General features: G+C 41.7%; 1 protein-coding gene across 1 annotated transcript in view; it reads left to right on the forward strand.

Annotated features, from left to right (window-relative positions):
* MSRB3 (methionine sulfoxide reductase B3) overlaps positions 1–19241 on the forward strand; it is an 85518-nt gene extending 66277 nt beyond the window's left edge. The window contains 2 exon segments of the mRNA XM_068401067.1: positions 13659–13756; positions 16562–19241. Coding sequence (XP_068257168.1) covers positions 13659–13756; positions 16562–16726 — 263 coding nt within the window. The 3' untranslated portion in view covers positions 16727–19241.
* Positions 19242–19375: the final 134 nt, after the last annotated feature.

The raw sequence follows: 19375 nt of genomic DNA on the forward strand, positions 1-19375 counted from the left end.
ATGAAAATAAGAAAGAAAGTGGAAAGGCTGAAAATGAGAAGTTGGACACATAAGATGTAAAAAGCATTTAATCAAATTAAAATTTAAGACTGATGGGATGAACAAAAGCGGTGTTGCTTTCCTGAGTGTGCCAAATCCGTTCTGTAAATGTGGCATTAAAAAAAAAAAAAAGACCCCAAATCACATGACAGAAGTCAGGCCTCCCAAGGAAAACCTGCACTACAGCAGTCTGCCCAAGCTCGTGCATCTCTCTGTTTAGTGTTTCAGACCCTCCTTTCCCTTGACATTAGAAGGAACATTTGTCTGTGTGAAGCTAATTTGCTCAAGGAATTTCCTCAAGGAAATAGGCAAAATAGCATCACTGTGGTTGGATTTTTTTTCTGCTTTTGAAAATTTGAAGTTTTTATAAATGCTAAAATCAACTCGCTCCTGTTACTTAGCAATGCCTTTATTAATCCCTTTTAAGTAACAACTCTTACAACTTTTACCTTTGTTTTGGGCCCCACTGGTCCCAGTACAAACTTATGCTGCAACAGTTATCGTGGGGGAAGTGTCCTGAGTGTATATCTGAGATGCCCTGTGAGAATAAATTGTGCAGGGGAGGAAATTTATCCTTACTCACAGCTCCACACAAGCCGCTGACCTCCTGTCCAGAAGATTTAAGAGTATTACAGTAACTGATAGTATCAAGATTCCTTTTTTTAGGGGTATCATATAGCAAATGGTTCAAGTGGTATCTCCCATCACTACCTGTATCATGTCTCTGGCATCAGCTAAGTGTGAGTAAACCAGCACAAGAAAGGAGCCACGAAATGTGAGCTGTTCCGCACAAAAATGTGCACAGCTTTCACGGATGCATCAATACTGTTGTAGATTTAGTGATGCTCTATTTTAACATAATAATGACAATGATACGGCTTTTGAATACCCCTTTTTTTCCTGTAGAAGCAGCTTTGCAGTGCTACCCCTTCATACCCTGTTTTTCTTGCCTGCAAGAGTAAGATTTAGCTGCTGATACAGGATTCTAAAAGGCTTGGGGGTAACAGAGTGAATTAAACATTCCTCTTCCAGCTGCTGCTGTTCACAACACTTTTGACAGTTAAAATACATCACACATTCTCTTGTCTGTTAAATATAAACAATTAGTATTTTAAGTGGAGTCCAGAATCAACCCCAAATAGGAGGATCCAGACAGGCAGTTCAGATAGGAAACTAAGCAGTGTCCTAAATTTATATAAAAGTAGTTTGCAGTCAGTTCAGCCAACGCCTAACATACTGTCTACTGCAGGAAGTTAGACCATGGAAGCTGAGAGACCAGTGGCTTGTCTTTTGGGGATAAAGGTTTCATTTTCATCTCAAGATTATTTTAGCACAACTTTTTAACTGACATTTTTAGTATGAAATATAAAATGAAGGGGGGGAATCAAAATTAGAACAAAGTATTTTTGTTTTCATATAATTAATTTTTGTATAATGAAACATTTTAGTTAACCCAAGACCAGTTTTGGAAGAAAGCTTGTTTAAAGAGATTTTTCCTTTTTCTTTTTTTCCATTCTAGAATGAAGACATTTGAAATCACAAAACTCATTGAAATAAACAAAAAAGAATCTAGCTTCTCTCTAGGTTTACTTCCTTCAAGCTGAAGTAAATCTGAAGTAAAGAAGAGCTTTAATGAAAACTTAATTTTAGGATAGAAGCAACATTGTGAGAACAGTAGCAATCTTTGTAGTTTTAAGAATTTTAACATGATCTCTGCAAAATGCAAATTGCTAAAATTTATTTCGAAAATGAGAAAGTTTTTAATAAAAAGGTTATAAACTGAGAAAGCTCCTCACTCGTTACAAAAAGCATCCAAGATGCAATACTACACATATATAAAATCCTTCTTTTTTGAGTCTGGACGATGTGTGGCTCCATAATGCAGAGGAGGTAGCTTTCTGTATAATATTACTTCACACAGGTGGTCTTGAAATTCTCTGTACTTAAAGTCAAGGCCCTTGTGATGTGAGGATCTCTCTGGAAACCTCTCTGAGAACTTTTCCATATCGAAAGCTGAGCATGTGCCCAAATAGGAAGCTGGACCAGGTCCACCTGTATCATATAGGATAACATCATATATAACCCTCTAGCTACCAGCATGGGTGAAATATCTGATAGGAAGCATTTAGCCTCACTTCTGCATGCCAGGGAGAAAGCTAAATTTTAAGTTATAAACTTTACATCAAGGACTGTCCTTCCTTGTATAACTTTTCAATGATTAGTGACTTGATTGCACTGGGGCCTGTAGGACCTACAATAGTGCAAATAATGAATCATAAATAAATGACTTCCCAACGTTGCGAAAGGAAGCCAGACAATTAGTTTCTTTTAAATTGAGACGTCATCTAAAATGAAATAGTCCCCTCAGACCCATGTGGCAGCTTCTGCAGCTGTCAACTTGGTTTGCACCTTTAAAGAAAAAAAGGAGCAGGGCACAGAGAGTAAAAATGAAAACAGCTTCAGGTTGTTCAATTTCCTGTTTGTTTAAATTTTTCCTTCCTGACATGCAGATTCATCACACTCCTTTCCTGGTGACTACTTCATTAGATTAGTTTAGTTAGATATTCAGAGGGATTTTTATCTTCTGACTCATAAAATTCTTGTATTCCCCTAAGAATTTCCTGTGTCTGACTGGATTTTTATGTCTTTGTAGTTTTAGCTGGGCTCCTTGAAGAAGTTTCTTTTTAAATGACTCCGCTTTTGAGGTCTCCAAGTAGCATCTGAGGAGCCAGCTCAGAGCCCGATTCCTGCTTTTCAAGAAAACTGATCCATGGCCAGCACTTCACCTCTTAAAATTTTAATCAGCCATTTTTCTTAATCTTTTTAAACAATTCCTTTCCTGACAGTATTTCCCCTTGCTGCCCATGCCCTTGCCAGGTGTCCACTGCAGAATATTTCTGTCCGATTCCAAAAATGCACTCTGGTGGCTCAGAGTGCAGCCTGCACACCTGTCCCATCAGGTTTTCATCACTCACTTGCTATAAAGCAGAGAGCTAAGGTTACAAGTATATTGGACCATTTAGCAGTTGATGAGAAATGCCTTTGTATATCCCTTCTCTGTCTTTTTTTAGTCCTTTCCGAGGAGGGTGAGAGCCAGGTTAGGCTGGAGCCCTGGTGTGTGCTTCTTTGAAGGATTCAGTGAATTGAAGGTGATGCTTTTTGACATGTGAGCTCCAGAAATGTTATCGAGGGATTCTAGTGTCAACTCGCCTGCTTACACAAGAGCTTCGTCTGCCTTCATTTCCCTCCCTGTGCAAAACGAAGGCGCTCAGCTGCCCTTAGTTGTCGCAACTCGGTGGTACCTTTGAATGGCTTCGGACAGGAGGAGATAGACGGCAGAATGGCACCGTGTGTGCTGTTTTTCCGAAACTCTGGGTGAAAAAGCAGAAACAAACTGGTCAACCGTTCCGTTTTTAGTGTCTTTTCTGCTCTCCCGGATCACGGTGTTCGGCTGCGGCTGGAGCTCCTAGATGGGTGCCCCGAAACACAGCTTTAAAACAACGGCCACGCGTGTTTATGTGTAACGTTACTTTCCCCCAGCCCGTTTGCTGATGGAATCAGCAGGTGGAGACAAGAACAAGGCTATGCGCTGCCGCCGCGCCCGACCGCGCTCCCCTCACCCCGCTGAGGAACCTCCCCGCGCGCCCCGACCGGGCCGGGCCGCTCCCTGCGGCCGGAGCTCCTTCGCCCCGGTGCCTTTCCTGACCCTCGGCCCAAGCAGCCCCTCCGGAGGCAGCGGGAAAGGGGGGCGGCGGGACGTTACACATCCTCTTCCCCCTCAAACGCCGTGGCCTGCGGGCACTTCCCTTCTCTTCTTCCTCTCCCTCCTCCCTCCGGGGTGTTCCTCTGGGAGATACCCGCTTTCGGTGCTCGGAGGGCCCGAGCAGCCGGCACGCCCCACAGCCGGCCTGCACGCCAGGCTGTACGGGGCGTCCCGAGCACCGGCACGGCGCCGCGGCCTGTGCCCCAGCAGCGTGGTCGGGACATCTGCTCCACTTGGGCGGTGGGACGGCTGGTGGCCCAGAGAAGAGAGCCCAGCCCTGGGTGTTACAGAAGAGAGTATCCAAAGCGTGTTCATAGCTGACGATGTGAACTGCAGCTATGGCCAGCCTAGTGCTGTGGGAGGCACCGTGTAATGGAGACATCCCCATGAATACGGAGAGTTTTCCTTGAGATACTTGAATGCATCTGTCAGAGGAGCACATGCTCACTCCTGGCATCTTGCCTCTCTTGTTTTCTCTTGCACATTGGCCCATTTCCTTTTGCAGATTCTCTCTAAACAGTCTCTTATTTCTCCTCTCGCTTATTGCATCAGGTTTGTTTTCCAAGCCATTTACTCCTTTTAACATATTTCTTTACCTAGAATAGCATAAAAGAAAACAAGACCCTGAAGTGAGTTGCATGTTTATAAACCAATATTATTTGTCTGCAAAAACATGTAGTGAGTATAATTGACTTCCACTGTGACCATTCCTGCTGTGCCTAGCTTAGCTCTTAGCTAAGCTCTTAGCTTAGGTTGAAAATGACTTCCATGTCTTGAGCAATTTGTGTATGGTACATTTGCTTTGTTTAAATTATTTATTCAAGTAAAAAATATAACAGAAGGCTAATCCAGAAGAAAAAGAAGAAATCAAAGATGCCGTCGTGTAAGGAATAGCACAGGCACTGGAGCAAATAAGAGACCTGTGCTGAGCTGATGCGCGCAGCAGCCATGTTAGCGCATGCTCAGTCTTTGGGTGATTCCAGAGGGAAGCTGGGCTTCCCCCAGCAGAGCATTAAAAGAGAACAGCTCCTCATGAGATTGTTTTTTAAGTAGTTGGCGGTTTCTTTCCTCGGACTGTGTCGCCAGCTACGTAGTATGGCAGTGAAAAGTTTTCCTTTGAAATCTTTTTTGAAAGAAAATAAGGGGTTTAGCGGAAAGGGCATGCTTTGCTTTTGAAACTGTAACAGAAAGCAAACAGAAGATGAATATTATAATCTGAAAGATGAACTTTTCCATTTCAGTAGTTTCAGTTATCAGAAGTTTTCAAAGCACAGCTGAAGTTTTCCACAGAAAACTTAAAAGAAAAGGAGTGTGTGGGAGTGTGTGTGCACATGTATATTGTTTTTGTCAGGCTTTTCTGTGAAGAAGGGTCTTTATTTTCTAGTCAGCATTATTACCTACCTCCTTTTGTTTGCGTAAGATGTTGTTAAAAAGATTTAAACCTCCCCCCCAACCAACGTTAACTCCAGTCAATCTAACCCCGTAAATCATTCCTTTTTTCTTCTGCAGTGCCTTTAGCTGTTGCATCCTTTTCTGCATGGCAACACGGTGTTCAGCCATGTGTTGTAGAGACAAAGTCTTAGAGAGCAATGTAAAGTTACCCTGGGTACCAGGTCCAGGGTGGCAGAAGTACCTCTGAAGTCTTTGCATGAAGCTGCAGTGAGTAGCTTCTGCACTTCCCAGGTGAAGGAGGGCTTCATGGCAAGTTTCCTTGCACGGCTTGATGAGCCTGTAGCTCATGATGAGATGTTCCTGCACTGGGATGAAAATCCTGCTCTAGAAATGTATCTATTTTAAGGACTAACTTAGTGGATAAGCTGTAATATTAGGCAAAGAGGAAGGTTTTGCTCTCCACCGCTTCATGGTGGCATCAGAAGGAGCCATACCCACCTTCCTGCAGAGTCTTGTCCTGTGGCCGAATGGCCCTTACAGCAGACCTGGTGGTTTGTGGCTCTGTCTTCACCCTGCTCTTAGTACTCTATTCTGTCAAACTTCGGCAGACATTGCCATCTGCTAACTGCCCCAGTCTTGGCCCAAATCCTGACAAAAGCTTTCCTTGATGGCCAAGAAAATTATGTCCCTTCTTAGTTATTTGTGACCAAGTTCCCTCACCAAGACATCTCATTCAATATCTAAAGTAAACAGAAGAAAGGAGGCCTTTGTCTTTTTTTTTGTTTGTTTTAATCAGCGTAATAACTCTTTTCCTTGTTTCAGAACTTTACAACTGCAATGAGAGCCTGTTTGTCCAGCTGTAATGAGGAGGGTGCTTGTCTGCTAGCGCAGTCAGTGCTGGAGGCACTGTAGAAAGAGGCTCAGTAGAAGGAATATGACTGCAAGAGGAAGACAGTACAGGCTGCTCTTTTTTTGAGTTAAAAATAATTCTGTCAGAATTCCACCTCTGTAGTTTCAGTTTTAGTGTGTAACTGAGTTCTGGCTGTTCTTTACAAACTTTATTTCCCAGACATGCATAACAATACTACAGGAAAATATTTCAACAAACAAATTGTGGATGTTCATTACTTGAAACACCCCATGACAAATTTTTCAAATATGTACTTCATCTGTGACTGCTGTTCATTTCAGTGCCAGATGCTGATTATTACAAGGTTGGATTTGCTGGGGTTTTTTTTACTTTCTCTGTGAACACACTGCATTAGGATTCCAATTTTGTCAAATCACTTCCATCATAAGGCCTGACAGCTCTGCTGCATCCTGATTTACTCATCCTGTATGAAAGCTCCAGTTATTTGAGTGAATCGCACAGATAACTCATACATATACTGATCGCAAGATATTTTGCAATGCATACATTTGTTTTACCGATACTGCTTTTGGAAGGAAAACAAAAACATTTATTCGAAGTTGAACGCTTTGGACTGAGGTCAACAGTAAATTTTAAAAACTATTTGAGACATTTCTTAATGGCATTTTAAAATTATAGCTTAAGGTTACACTGCTTCACATGATTCTGTTTGGTTCCTTTGATGCTGAAGATCTACAGCTGACTTATGTGTAAGATATCTTTTTAAAAACATTAGCCATGATTTAAAGTAACAAGAGACACTGTTCAGATGAGGGGGGAAACCCATCCTTTGGGAGGAAGTGAGTTAGGTTCAGTAGTTTTCTTGAACCTGAAAAAAGAAAGAAATCATTAGTAACTCAGACTTTGTAAGAAGACTTGAGGAAGATCCCAGCTCCTGCCTACCTGTTGATTTTAGCAGCAGCCCAGACGTTGGATGTCAGGAGGGTTGTAGAGGAAGGCTTTAAAAGAGCCGGCTTGTATTTAGCAGTATTTTAGAGCACAGTGAAAGGACTAGGGAAGCAGCTAGGGCAATAGTGGTGTTGTGATACAGTTATTAATTGCTAAAGAGAGCAGGCCCCATGCTTTCATTGCTCAAGAGACATCATGGGCACTCGTTCTGAAAAATCCAGATGTCAAATGAAATTGTAGATGCGATGTTTCAGATCTCCCTTAACAATCATTTTAAACAAATATAACCACCTCCCACTAACAAAGAAATAAATCTGGATTGCATATGCTGTTTCATAGTAAGTTGTTTTGATGCTCAGAGTGCTGTAGTGGAAGAAAACAAATACCACCTTTATTTATGGCTTTCACTTTTTTATGTCTCAAGTGAGAAACATAAAGAAAAAACAGATGACAGTTGTCTCATAAAAGCTGCTATTAGAAGTTCAATTGTTTTGTAAAATTCCCTTCCCACACTCTTCCGTCAGAGTGGTATTTGCCTGCTGCAGTAGCCCAACTTTGCTGTTAGAGATAGGTAGTGTGTTAGAGATAAGCCCTTTCTTTACTTTACCTTCCACAATTAAGCTTCATTTTGTCTTTGTCCCCGCCCCCTCCCCAGCTACCACTCTGACACTCTGCATGTTCTGCTGAAAAATAGTACCATGTCATCCTTCTTATATCTGGATGGTGCTGGAAAGGACCAACTGTTTTCTTTTCAGTGGAATACGTATCTAACGTAAAGTCATTTGCTGGTGAACAACAATGTTTCTGTGCCTGATTCTGTTTCTAGCTACATTTGGGTAGATTAGATGAACCTTCACTGAAAGTAGTTTTACCTGATGGTAAAATATTTGTAAGTAAGAATATTTATTGTGCATTCATCATCATGGAGACCTTATGAAAAATAACCCAGGATGTTAGCCAAAAAAAAGCCCTGTATCTGCACAGGCATTCTACATAACAGCAATATGTCACTTTGTGGTTCTACATTAAACTTGTATGTGAGTAGTTACAGCTGTGGATGCCTCAGTCTTTCAGATTCTGTTTCAATAAACCTGTGAGAAAGAAAAAAGTGAAGGCCCTTCAGCTTTACAGCAGTTTCAAAGCAGAAGCTTTATTACCTTTTTTTTTAGTCCTATACACAGCTTCTCAGTGAAGATAAATGATGAGACTCTACCTTAAAAAGCCTTTGGGTTTTCATTAATCCGCATTAGGTTAAAAGGGAATCAGAATTCTAAAAATACAGCACATCAGAGAAACAAGGTATTTTTCAGGTCAAGGTCCTCTTTTCCATCTGGTGCCATTTGGTAATTCTAACATCTTCCATCTCCCCCTACTTCTCCATCTGTAAATAACTCACTGAAGTAAATGCTTGGAATAATTACAGCAAAGAATGATAAAATGCAGGTTGAACTTAATCTCTTTGGGATCTAAAATGAAAAACATAACTACAGACATCACAGATATTGAAAGACTGTGGAGGTCTCCAGTCGGCAGGTGTATGAAATGGGAATAATGTCAGAGCATTAGATGCTTTGGCATTGCAATTGTGCTGTTCAAAAAAATGTCAAAAGGAATATTAGTTCAAGAGAGGGGAAAAAATAGCCTAGCAGGGCTGATTTTCAAAAGTAGCCCGCCGTTTTGCTTCTGCAAATAATTAGAGACTCATATTTTAACGGTTAGATGTCTAAATGCTTGCATCCATTTATTAGGAAGTTGGAGATCTAACTACAAGAAAATGTGTTCAAACTTGCAAAACTGGAAGGAGGTTTGAAATGCTTCTAAAATTGATCAATCAATCAACAGCTGGACTGCTTTGCAAGAGTTTATGGGAACAAAATGTCTTTCTTTTTTTGCATGAGGTCAGCATCACCCCAAGGAAGAGTCCTGGAGCAGCCCACGAGATAAGGTGCTTTAGAACTTCCTGGGTTCATGTGAAAGAAACAATCTACTCCTGCTGGGGTTTCATATCTCTACCAGGAACGCACAAAGGCAGCTGGACTCTAGGCGCACTGCTGCTGCTGCTTTCTTACTCGGGCAGCACAACTACTTTGGCATCTCAGTTTGAGAAGGAGACAAACTGTTCCATTTGTCAGCTGTCTGGGACTGCTGTGTGTTGGCTGCCTGTGTCATCGCGATACCTGCCTTGTGCCAGCTGCCCGTATAGGTGCCCGCCCTTAGGCGGCTCATTAATCATATGGGCTCCATCAGAATAGGAGGTCTGAAAGTGAGAAAGAAGATGCCTCTTTTGAATGATTTGAAACCCTGTGCCCAGGGCTGCAAAAGCAGAATCCAGCATAGGTTACCAAAGCCAACGTTCCTCTTCCTCCCTGTTCTTCACTGTTGCTGCCCAGGGCAGTACCAGCCCATCTCTGCTCTGAAGAAAGCATTCTTTGATGAAGAGAACTGCTGTCTCCTCTTTTCCAGAATAGGACCATTATGAAAAACAAAAGATTCAGTTTTGGTGAGGGTGTGTGAGGTGAATTTTAGAAATGTTGTGCAGCTTTTGCAAAATATTTGGGGGATGTCCCAGAATGAGGAAGAATGGGACATGACTCAGTATGTGTGACACGACTCAGTATGTGTGACACCCAACAGCATAAGATACTTTCTATTACTCATGCAGGATGGAGCGGAAAAGATCTGTCAGTAATGTTCAGTTTACACATGGTTTTCACTTAAGTACTTGACAGAAGAAAGTTTCATTGCTTTATTTAGTGTATTTCAGATCCAAGAAAGGATACTTGCAATGTATCTGAAAAACTATTCATCTCCATGGCTGGCTTATTAACGTACCAGAAACCGGCCCTTAGGACATAGCAGCCTGACTCCCATGTAAAGGGTCATCCGAGTGAGCACAAACACAACAGACTCTTTTTTTAAAGCCCTTTTGTGTTGCCAGTGTGATGCGAAGTGATTGTGAAAATAAGAATGAGCCCATTTTAAATGTCTATAACATGATTAAAATTGCTGACTGTTACTGTGTCATACTCTCCCTCAAATAAAATTTACATTCAAGAATAAATGTATTCACAAATCTTAGCTGCTGTTCACACACACACAAAAAAGTGCAAATACCATTTGAAGTTGTTCACTCAGCTGGGAGACTCCCCTCACCCCCATCTTGTCTTCTGCAATTACCCTTTGCCCCTTTCCTCCAGCAGCTGTTTCTTCCTAGCTGTTATGTTTTACCATCCTTCAAAAGACATCAGCCCCACTCCTGCTGCCCATCAGATGTGGTGGGCTAGACCTGACAGAAAGCCATCACCCAGGGAGGGCTGAGGCTCAGCACCAGGGTTTGTGAAGGGTCTCCTCCAGTGCTCAGTCTCTGTGGTGCTGTTACTGCTTCTCTCTCAGCTCAGCAGAAGAGATCCAAAATGGTCTTCCTCCCCCCCATTCCTGCAGAAGCATGCCCTTTCCAAGTAGCCAGATAGCCCTCAAAGGCAGGCTGAAGCTTTAATGCACAGCTAACAGCTGCCTAAAATGCAGAGTGAGTCAGCCATTTTGCAGCCTTACAGCAGGAAGCAGGCAGGTGCTGAGGAGGACAAGAGTGGAGAGGCACCACCCAGTGAGACAGCAGGAGGAGTAGCCTGGGGCTTGCAAAGTGGAGGCCGCTGCTGGGTCAGTCACCACTTACAAAGACAAAAAGATCATATGAAGGGACCACAACAGGGGTCTGGTTGGCTTTCTGCATCACTGGGAGTTGCCTGACGTGCAGGCGAGCAGACTGCTTCTACAGCTTGTTTTTGACAGCTTTTGTAAGTAGAGAAGATGGCCAGAGAAGGTTTAGCAAATGGGTTTTCCACTTTAGCTCAGGAGAAAGGAAATGAGACAGCAGAGGGGGATTGATTTTCCTGGTGAGTTTGGCTCATCAACTCAATGAGCAGTTCACTTGTCTTCCTCTCAAGGTCAACAGAGTGACAATGTGCCTCACTGTGTCCTTCAGGACCTTTTCTGTTGCAGGGTTTTCTCAGTTTTCAGTCAACCCTCATGGAGTTACTGGTTTGTCACAGTAATGCTGATGCCTGGCCCGCCATGTCACTCAATAAGAGATAGCTTCACTGAGAGTTAAAATTCCACACTCTGGAGGCACAGTCTGTTTCCTAGTCCCTGTCTTGGGGGCCATATGTGTCAGTGGTGGAGCCTTTGGAACATGTGTCATGTGTAGCATGAACTGACAGCCTAAACTGAAGTCACTCCCATTGGGTACAAAGGCTACTTTAGGAGGAGCTTGCCTGTTTATATAGATTTCAGATGACTTCATTTTTTTAAAAGTGCATGGAGTGCATCCAAAGCAAATAATTTTTCTGTGGTGGATGGGAAGACCAAAAGGAGAAGTCTGGAGAAAGGAGGATGGATGTTCTTTCTTTAATGTCAAAGCTGACATAAACATGTCTCCTCCAAACCCTTCTCGCAATTCTCAGCAAGACATAGATTGCTTCAATCTCTGTGTAACAGCCTTTGAAGCTTCCCCCTTATTGCTGTTATGGAGGAGGCAGGGTTGTCTCTGAGAATTTCTGCAGCACTGAAGTGTTCCTCCTCCAAAGGCTTTCACATGATCACATAGTTGGTTGCTCCAAACAGCTCCCTCTTTGGAACTTCTCTGCCATCACACAAGGGCAAACTGATATGTCTGGTTTAAATTTAAATTATTAAATGAAAAAAAAAATAAAAAGGCTTCATTAAAAATATTCTGACCAGCTCTATGTAAGGCCTCAATTTTTGTTAAGACAGAGGCTCAGCTAAGAAGATGACGAATGGAATCAGAAAGGAGACACCAATTAGGAGACATCATTTTTTCTGTCAACAGGATAACCCCTCTTGCAAAACTAGTTGTATGTTTATTGCTTTTCTGTTTGTGAAGGTATTTGTTTGGCAGGGATATTTTGCATGAGGGGAAGAATTTATAAATTGTTTTTTTACGGTTGTCATTGCTGCACTGTTTTGAGTTCCTGTCTTGTGGGATATTTTCCAAGTTCAGACTTCTTGCTCCTCAGTCTGTCTGCTGTCTGTAACTCTTCCATTTGCAATATTTTTGGGGAAAGAAATGGCTCCACTTATGTCTGCGGTGAGTTCTGGGGTGGAAACACTTGTGATGGTAAGTAGGCACCTTGGGAGGACAGGACTTGGGGATTGCAATGCCTTCAGGCTGCAGGTTTAGGAATGCTACTATATGGGTGTTGCCAATAGGAAAAGAAATGCATTTCTGAGTATTTCTTTCTTAAAAATGTATTTCTGTTATGCTTGCATCCTAATAAGTGTTCTTCCATATTTAATGGTTTAAGATAGAACTGAAGACATACGGATTTTTTTCCAGTTTACACACTTCCTTTACCCACATTCAGAAAAGTTGATTGCTTCCACACCTCCTTTTACTCTATAGGAAATTTTGCTCACTTTACTTATGGGAAGGTGTATTCATCCTTTATTCATCTGCATGCAGTGATTCACAGATGCTGCTGTGTTTCTTAGTAGCTTATTGCAAGTCATTTTATGAAATCATCAGTAGCAAATGCTTAACAGATATTAGAAGAAGAAACAAGGAAGTTCTGCATACATGGGCATACGTGTAATACACAGAGAGCAAGAGCTGCCTGTGCATGTTATATTTGGCAGGAGACTGAATGAGAAGGACAGATAGCCAGTGGGATTTCAGATGGGCACTGGCAGATGTTGACATGACCTTAAAGCCTATCAGGTTCTTATGTGGGAACCCAGCTTCAGGAAATGGAACATATGATGCGTTGTTTTTTACCTGTGTTGTGGAGAGGCGGAAACTTGGCATGGAATAGTTACGGAGTGGAAGGTCATTATTTAGATGATAAGTGGCCATTACTGGTAGATCAGGTATATACCTCATCATCATCTGGTGTCAGGTCATGCTACTCAGTGCTCAGCCAGCAGCTATGTTGAACATATGTGTTAATGAGTGCAATTGTTTTGTCCTCAATGCAGACCACATGCAGACCATCTACTAGTGTCTAATATAGGCATAGTTGTGACTTCGCCTGTCCATCGCTGATCTGAAGCACTCATTACTGTTTTGAAATTAGACACAATAGTAGTCATCTCACTGCCTCTAATGTGTGATGGGTCAGTGTCTGAGCACATCTTTCTGGGTGTGACCATGCCTTGGTGAAGGCAAAGGTTAAGGCAGGCTTTGGGTCTCTAAACTGCAACTCTTTTTTAAAGTACCTTTACACTGCAAAAGCAAAACCACTTGCATTCTGTAAAGTCTCGCTGTGTGTCTTCAAGGTAGAATTTGTGTTTTTTTAAACTGATGGTGAGGATGAATCTGGCTTACCTAAGCAACCACCTTCGTGCCTGAGCTAAACTGCTACCGCTGCTTGCAGTGGAGTCAAGAATCTGTTGAGATGGAAGATGGGCAGCTAGTGGCAGCATAGGCCTTGCCTGTAAATAACTTTGTATTTAGGGGGGAGATTTTCCAAAGTACCTAAGTGATTTAGGATCCAAAATCTCCATTTCGGTTATTTCCAGGCTCTGGAGTGAGATAAACATTTTTCAAAGTGTGATTCTGTCTTGCTTTTTACAATGCTATCTGCCACAAAGACACCCTCTTTTCTTACTTATCTTGTTCCTCTTTTCTAGGTTGGCCTTCCTTCTATGATGTGATCAGTCCCGATGCAATTACTTTCAACGATGATTTCTCCTATGGGATGCATCGGATTGAAATATCCTGCAGTCAGGTTAGTTTATAGCACACGCAGACCATTCCAATGGCAAAGGCTGCAAAAATCATTACAGCATGCTGTACTTTCCCTAAGATTTGCAAACCTTTCAGTTCCATTAAATAGTAATCACTGTGAGAGAGCACCATGGGTCGTAGGTATAACAGCTGGGTGGAACAAGCTGAAGGCACAAAGGGCTCGTTGGAATGCACGTTGTTGTCTCGTGTGAGATTTAACAGAGCAGATGTAAATGGTTGGAGTCGGTGCTGAGTCTACAGAAATTGTCTTCCTGAAGAGGGTCCCTTCAAAGGAGCTCCTGAGCCTGAGCCTGGCCGACCGACTCCACACGTGAGCAGTTGAGAGGGAAGTCGAAAGCAGTGGAGCGACTGTCTGTGTGCTGATTCCATCACTGTGCATTACTGTGCAGCCATGCTAACTAATTCCCAACATTCATTCCCAGCACAGCCCTAATGGTTGCCTCAGACAATCCCATCTGCCGTAATAATGAAGTCAGTAGTCATTCAAAACATGCCCAAATTTTCCGTTATCTGTCTTGTTCTACTTTCTCTCATCCTTTGTGCTGCCCTCCTCTCTGTGAAGGGAATGGCATAATCATTACCTAGCAAAGGGAGAAGCTGATCCATTGGTGTTTGGCAGATGTACCCAGCAGCTTTCAGTCCTTTAGCTCCACGTGCGCAAGGTCCTTCTGAGAGAATCAGCAGCTTCATTCGGGCAGTGATAATTTGCTGTTCTCTTTCTAGACAATATTGGTGGAGGGATAACTGATTTCATTCCTAATGATACACATCCTTACTAGTCAGTCACTCCTCATATATAAATGCTCAGAGTGAGTTAAAAAACTTCTCAAAAAGAGGCAACATCATCTTCATGGAGAATCCATTAACTTCAGTCTGGGTAGAGGGTTTGGCCCAACATGTTAATGGCCAAATCAGCGTGTCTGCTAGTATGTCATGCGTACTACATAATTCTGTAGTTTTTATATTGATGATATGCTTTAGAAGATCCGTTTAACACTTTTTGCGAACATAATTTCCCTAAATTCCCTAGTGAGGTAGCAATGGGACTGCAACTGGGAGTCTCATGCTTCATCAGTGATTACTGGCATAATCAAAAATGCAACCCACTCTCTTCAGCTCTGCTTAGTAGGCCTGAATAGGGAGCAGGGAGCCTGCCTGGGATGTGGCTGTGCGGGTGGGACCGACAGGAGGGAGCAGAGGCTTCACGTGCCTACCTGCCCTGCTTCTGGAGTCAGTGAGGATTATTTTTTCAACTGTCATTAAACAAGAAGAGTCTCTGTCCCTCCTAGCTGGCCTGAGAGCCTCCCCCAGCCTTTCAGTCTGTTGACAGAGTTTAACCTGAAGCCAAGACTTTACCTGCTTCTCCAGACACCCTTCCTGCTGCTTTGGTGAATTAAAAGCCATCACAGCAGGAGAACATTAGCAACACATTAACTGCGGGGTAGAGATTTGCCATCACTAACTCATTCACAGTTCAGAATAATCAGTACTGCCTCTATGTATTTGGGATACTACGAATTAATTAAATGTTAAGAATAATTTGCAGTCTTTAATTTTTGCTGTCTGACTGCGAGCCCACGAGCAGCTCTGTGATCTCAGTTACATCATTCCGGCTCTCAGTGAGATCAGCTATTGACTTGAAAGGCCAAGGCTCTTTGGTAAAACAGCATGACTTTCCTGTTCAAGATAAATATTTCTGCAGTGCAAGGTTTTATTTTTTTATTTATCATGGCAGGCTGTAAAAATGAACTTGTGTAATTTAAGTGACTAATTACAAGAAGTTCTTATTATCCAGATAAGTTGTCAGCCATAATGTGCAGTGATAGTAATCCTAATTTTTGAATAAGGATCAACTGGATCAGCTTCTTCAAAATATTGTATTCTTCTGTAAAGCAAGGGACTGTTACTTTTCTTACAGACAGGAGCAGTAGTGTTCGCCCTGAATACCACTGTGAGTATCTGAGGCTGATTCATACAGAACAAAAGTGTCAATATACCATCTGTAGTTTCATATTCCTTACAGAAAGCAAATTCAGCATCATTCCTATTTAGAATTACTCCCAGCTAAAGATTACTCATTCAGAAATATTTTACATATCTTCACTACAGGTCTTTTTCAGTCACGTGTCCCTGTCTCCTATATACTACAGAAGGTAGTATGAGATGAGTAGTGGATGAGCTCCATCCCCTCCAAGGGTGAGGAGCAGAGGTGCACCCAGAAGGACCTTGATGCTCAGAAGAGTGCCAGGCTGTGGAAAGAAAATAAATGAGTATGAGGGCATACTCCAAAGAATATCTTCACTGCTTTAGGTCCTTGCTGGGATCACCAAGGGCTTTAGTGTTTTCTTACTGAGGGGCGTAGCAAATGTCTGCAGGCTGAGGACAGCCCAGACCTCAGGCTGCCGCTTTCTTACACAGCTAGCCCTACAGCAAGTGAAACATGGGCAGTGCTGCCCTAACCACCATGTTTTTAACTGAGCTCCTGCCATGAGATCATTACAGAGATAGGCGGCTTCTCAGAAATAGTGGCCCAACCAAGTATACGCAGTGGCACGACGGGAAACACCCAAGAAATTTGGGCTTGAAGTCTTAGGCACCTGTGGTATCTCAGATCGTCTTCCTGGATCACTCTTGCAAATAAATGTAGGTTGTAAATCCCACTTGAAAGGGCAATGTAAGCACCAATGTGCTTCCTTGGAAGTGGCTGCCAGTCATTGCTTAACACCACAGTGATGCCATCAAGCTGCACAGAGACACAGTGATACCCTATTGTATTTTGTTTCAGTGTGGTGCTCACCTGGGGCATATTTTTGACGATGGACCTCGCCCAACTGGCAAACGGTACTGCACAAACTCTGCTTCGTTATCTTTCAAGCCAGCAGACAAGAACAACGCTGGAGAAGGCAGTGGTAAAGCCAGTCCTGCCCAAACAGGCAAAGCTGAGCTGTAGGGCGAAGCAAAGCCTGCAGAAAACTGCGCTGATCCCACACGGCTTACCAGGAATGTTTTCTAAGCTGCCTGCTCCCTTATATCCTAAGAATGTTTAAATGTATGAAAGCATTTTGCACCATCCTTCTTCTTCCTGACATTTTCGGAACTGAGGTCTTGCCTGCCGGTGCATTTACTATATAATTGGATTGAAAAATGTGTTGACTGACTGCACAGGTTTTCTTTTCCTTTCTTTTCTTTTGGGATTGCTTTGGGGAATCCTTAAATCGAGAGGCTTTGGCATCATTAGTTATTAGTTTCTTCTTAGTGCTGTGTTACTCTAGGTTTGAACACGATTCCTTTTTGTGTGGGAGATGGGACTCATGTTTATCTCCAGTCTCTAGGAAACTTCTAGGCCATAAGAAAATCCTGAATTCCTAGCACATCTCTGCTTTGTTCTGACTTGCGAGGCATGCAGCCTTTGGTCATACGTATTCAGCCATCTCCCAGCATCAGCCGCACCCTGCAAAAACTTGTAGTTATCGCTGTTCCTTCCCAACTGAGAGAGATGGATGAGATGTAAAGCCCATCCTTTGGCTGATTTACTGCCAAAATTTCAAGGGTGTGGTTGAAAGGATGTAAACATTGTCTCAGCATCTATTTTTCCCTTTTGTTGGGTATTTAAATTGAGGTTTTAACTAGTAAGGCTCACTTTTGTGGGCTGCTAATGAGGCTTTGTCTTTTTGTGAGGCCTGTTCAGCAACTGTAACTCAAATCTAAATTAAAGTTTAAATCTGCAGGGGTTAATTATATGGACAAGTACAGAGATAAATTTGAGAAGTGAAGTAGATGAGGGAGGACACTAGGCTCTTTATCTTGTCGGTTGCTACAAGGACTCAGAAACACGACAGTTTCTGCTGAAAGGGAGTTTAGGAATGAATGTGGCAGAAAGAGGGAGACCCTCCTGAAGTATCCAATTTTAAAGATTAGCTGGTCTGGATGCATACTGCCTACAAGGTCACAACCTTTAATTTGTGCAATTGCGGTGTAGGACATGAGTGAGGGGGTTGGTTTAAGAACTGAAATTGTAAAAAGCCTGTCAGAGCTCCAGAAATTTTCATGTAGCAAAATTTGCTGTCCCATAAGATGTTTTTCACATCTGCTTTTAGATTTTGTTGAATCACAGTTTGTCTAGAATTGTGCATAACACTGTTCTTTAAGCTGTACTATACAGTATTTGCTAACACCACTTTGCCTTTAAGCATTGAGAGAGTTAATGAATATAGCATTTACTTTGATTAGCAAACTCTGTGACTAACATATTGGGATACAATGTTATTTCTCGTAGGAGCAAAGCAACCACTGATTTTTATGGAAGCGGGATTGAGGTTTTTGATGTCAGTGATAATAGATATATTATCTAAAGTACAAACATCCTTCAGTTAAAATGTAGCTACTGTAAAAGCATACAGAATGGTCAGAATTGCCTTTTTTTAGTAACTTAAGACAGACATGAAAAAGAGCATACAATACCTTAACATCGAATAGATACAAATAAGGGTGATAAATATTTAGAGCTAAAACACTCAGGCTCTGCTGTAGCAACCACCTACTCACATGAGTATTCCCCCAGATGTCATGCAAGGAATTGCTCATCAGCTGCAGGAAAGGTGGTGCAGACTGACCTTTGGTGTTTCAAGGCCGTTGAGTTTCGCCTGGTCCCATTGGTTTTTAGCAATTTCTTCTAGAAGGACTGCTTTTATCCTTTGCTTTTATTTAAAGAAAAGTAGGTTTTCTCTACCACATTTTCTGACTTAAACATAAAAAAGGCAGCATCTATAAAAATGTGGTACATAAATGTGGTTTAATTCCAGATTGCTGTTGGATTTAAGTGTTATCAAATTTCAGTATATTCCTGCCTTATGTTAAAGAAATATATTACTTAAACTTCAGTACGCAGTAATGTATGCTGTCCTACAGGAGATTTATTTTTGCAGGATATGGAGTGCAATGAAATGAGTCAATATGGTGAGGTGTATGTGATCTCTGGGATTCAGACCATTTAACATAGGAAATGCATTGTTCTCTTTTGCGCGCAAACTATACCACAGCGCAGTGCAAGGTAAGACAGATTTCCTTTTATTGATCTTAGAAGATGCTAGTAAGGGCTAGTATTGAACCCTCCAAATTTGGTTCAGTCTGGTTATGATCATGACAGAGGAAACTTGGGAGCTGAGCACAATGTATGGAATAACAGGAGAATATTTCTGTATGTTTAAATTTTGCACTGTCTAGATGCTTATAAAAACTGAATGCAAACTGTGTAGAAATAGCAAACTATATTTTATAATATCTCTATTGTTACTCAGATATTTAAATAGCATACCTTAAAATATCATGTAAGACACATGTTATTTATATATACTATATATATATATAAAATTGCACATGTTTTTTATATATATATACGTACACACACATATATTATCCAAGTATAATTTTAGCCTTCAGTACCTTTTTAATAACTAAAACCTTTCCTTAAGAGGGTTCAATACTTTTAAGAAATCGAATATACATTTTTAAAATTAAATTTGTTTTCTTATATTTGTTGTACGCAAATATAAAATAAATTTCTTTATAAATAATTCTATTCTCCTTCCTTGTTTATCTT

This window comes from Nyctibius grandis, chromosome 5 (assembly GCF_013368605.1).
Source record: "Nyctibius grandis isolate bNycGra1 chromosome 5, bNycGra1.pri, whole genome shotgun sequence".
Taxonomy (NCBI): Eukaryota; Metazoa; Chordata; class Aves; order Nyctibiiformes; family Nyctibiidae; genus Nyctibius; species Nyctibius grandis.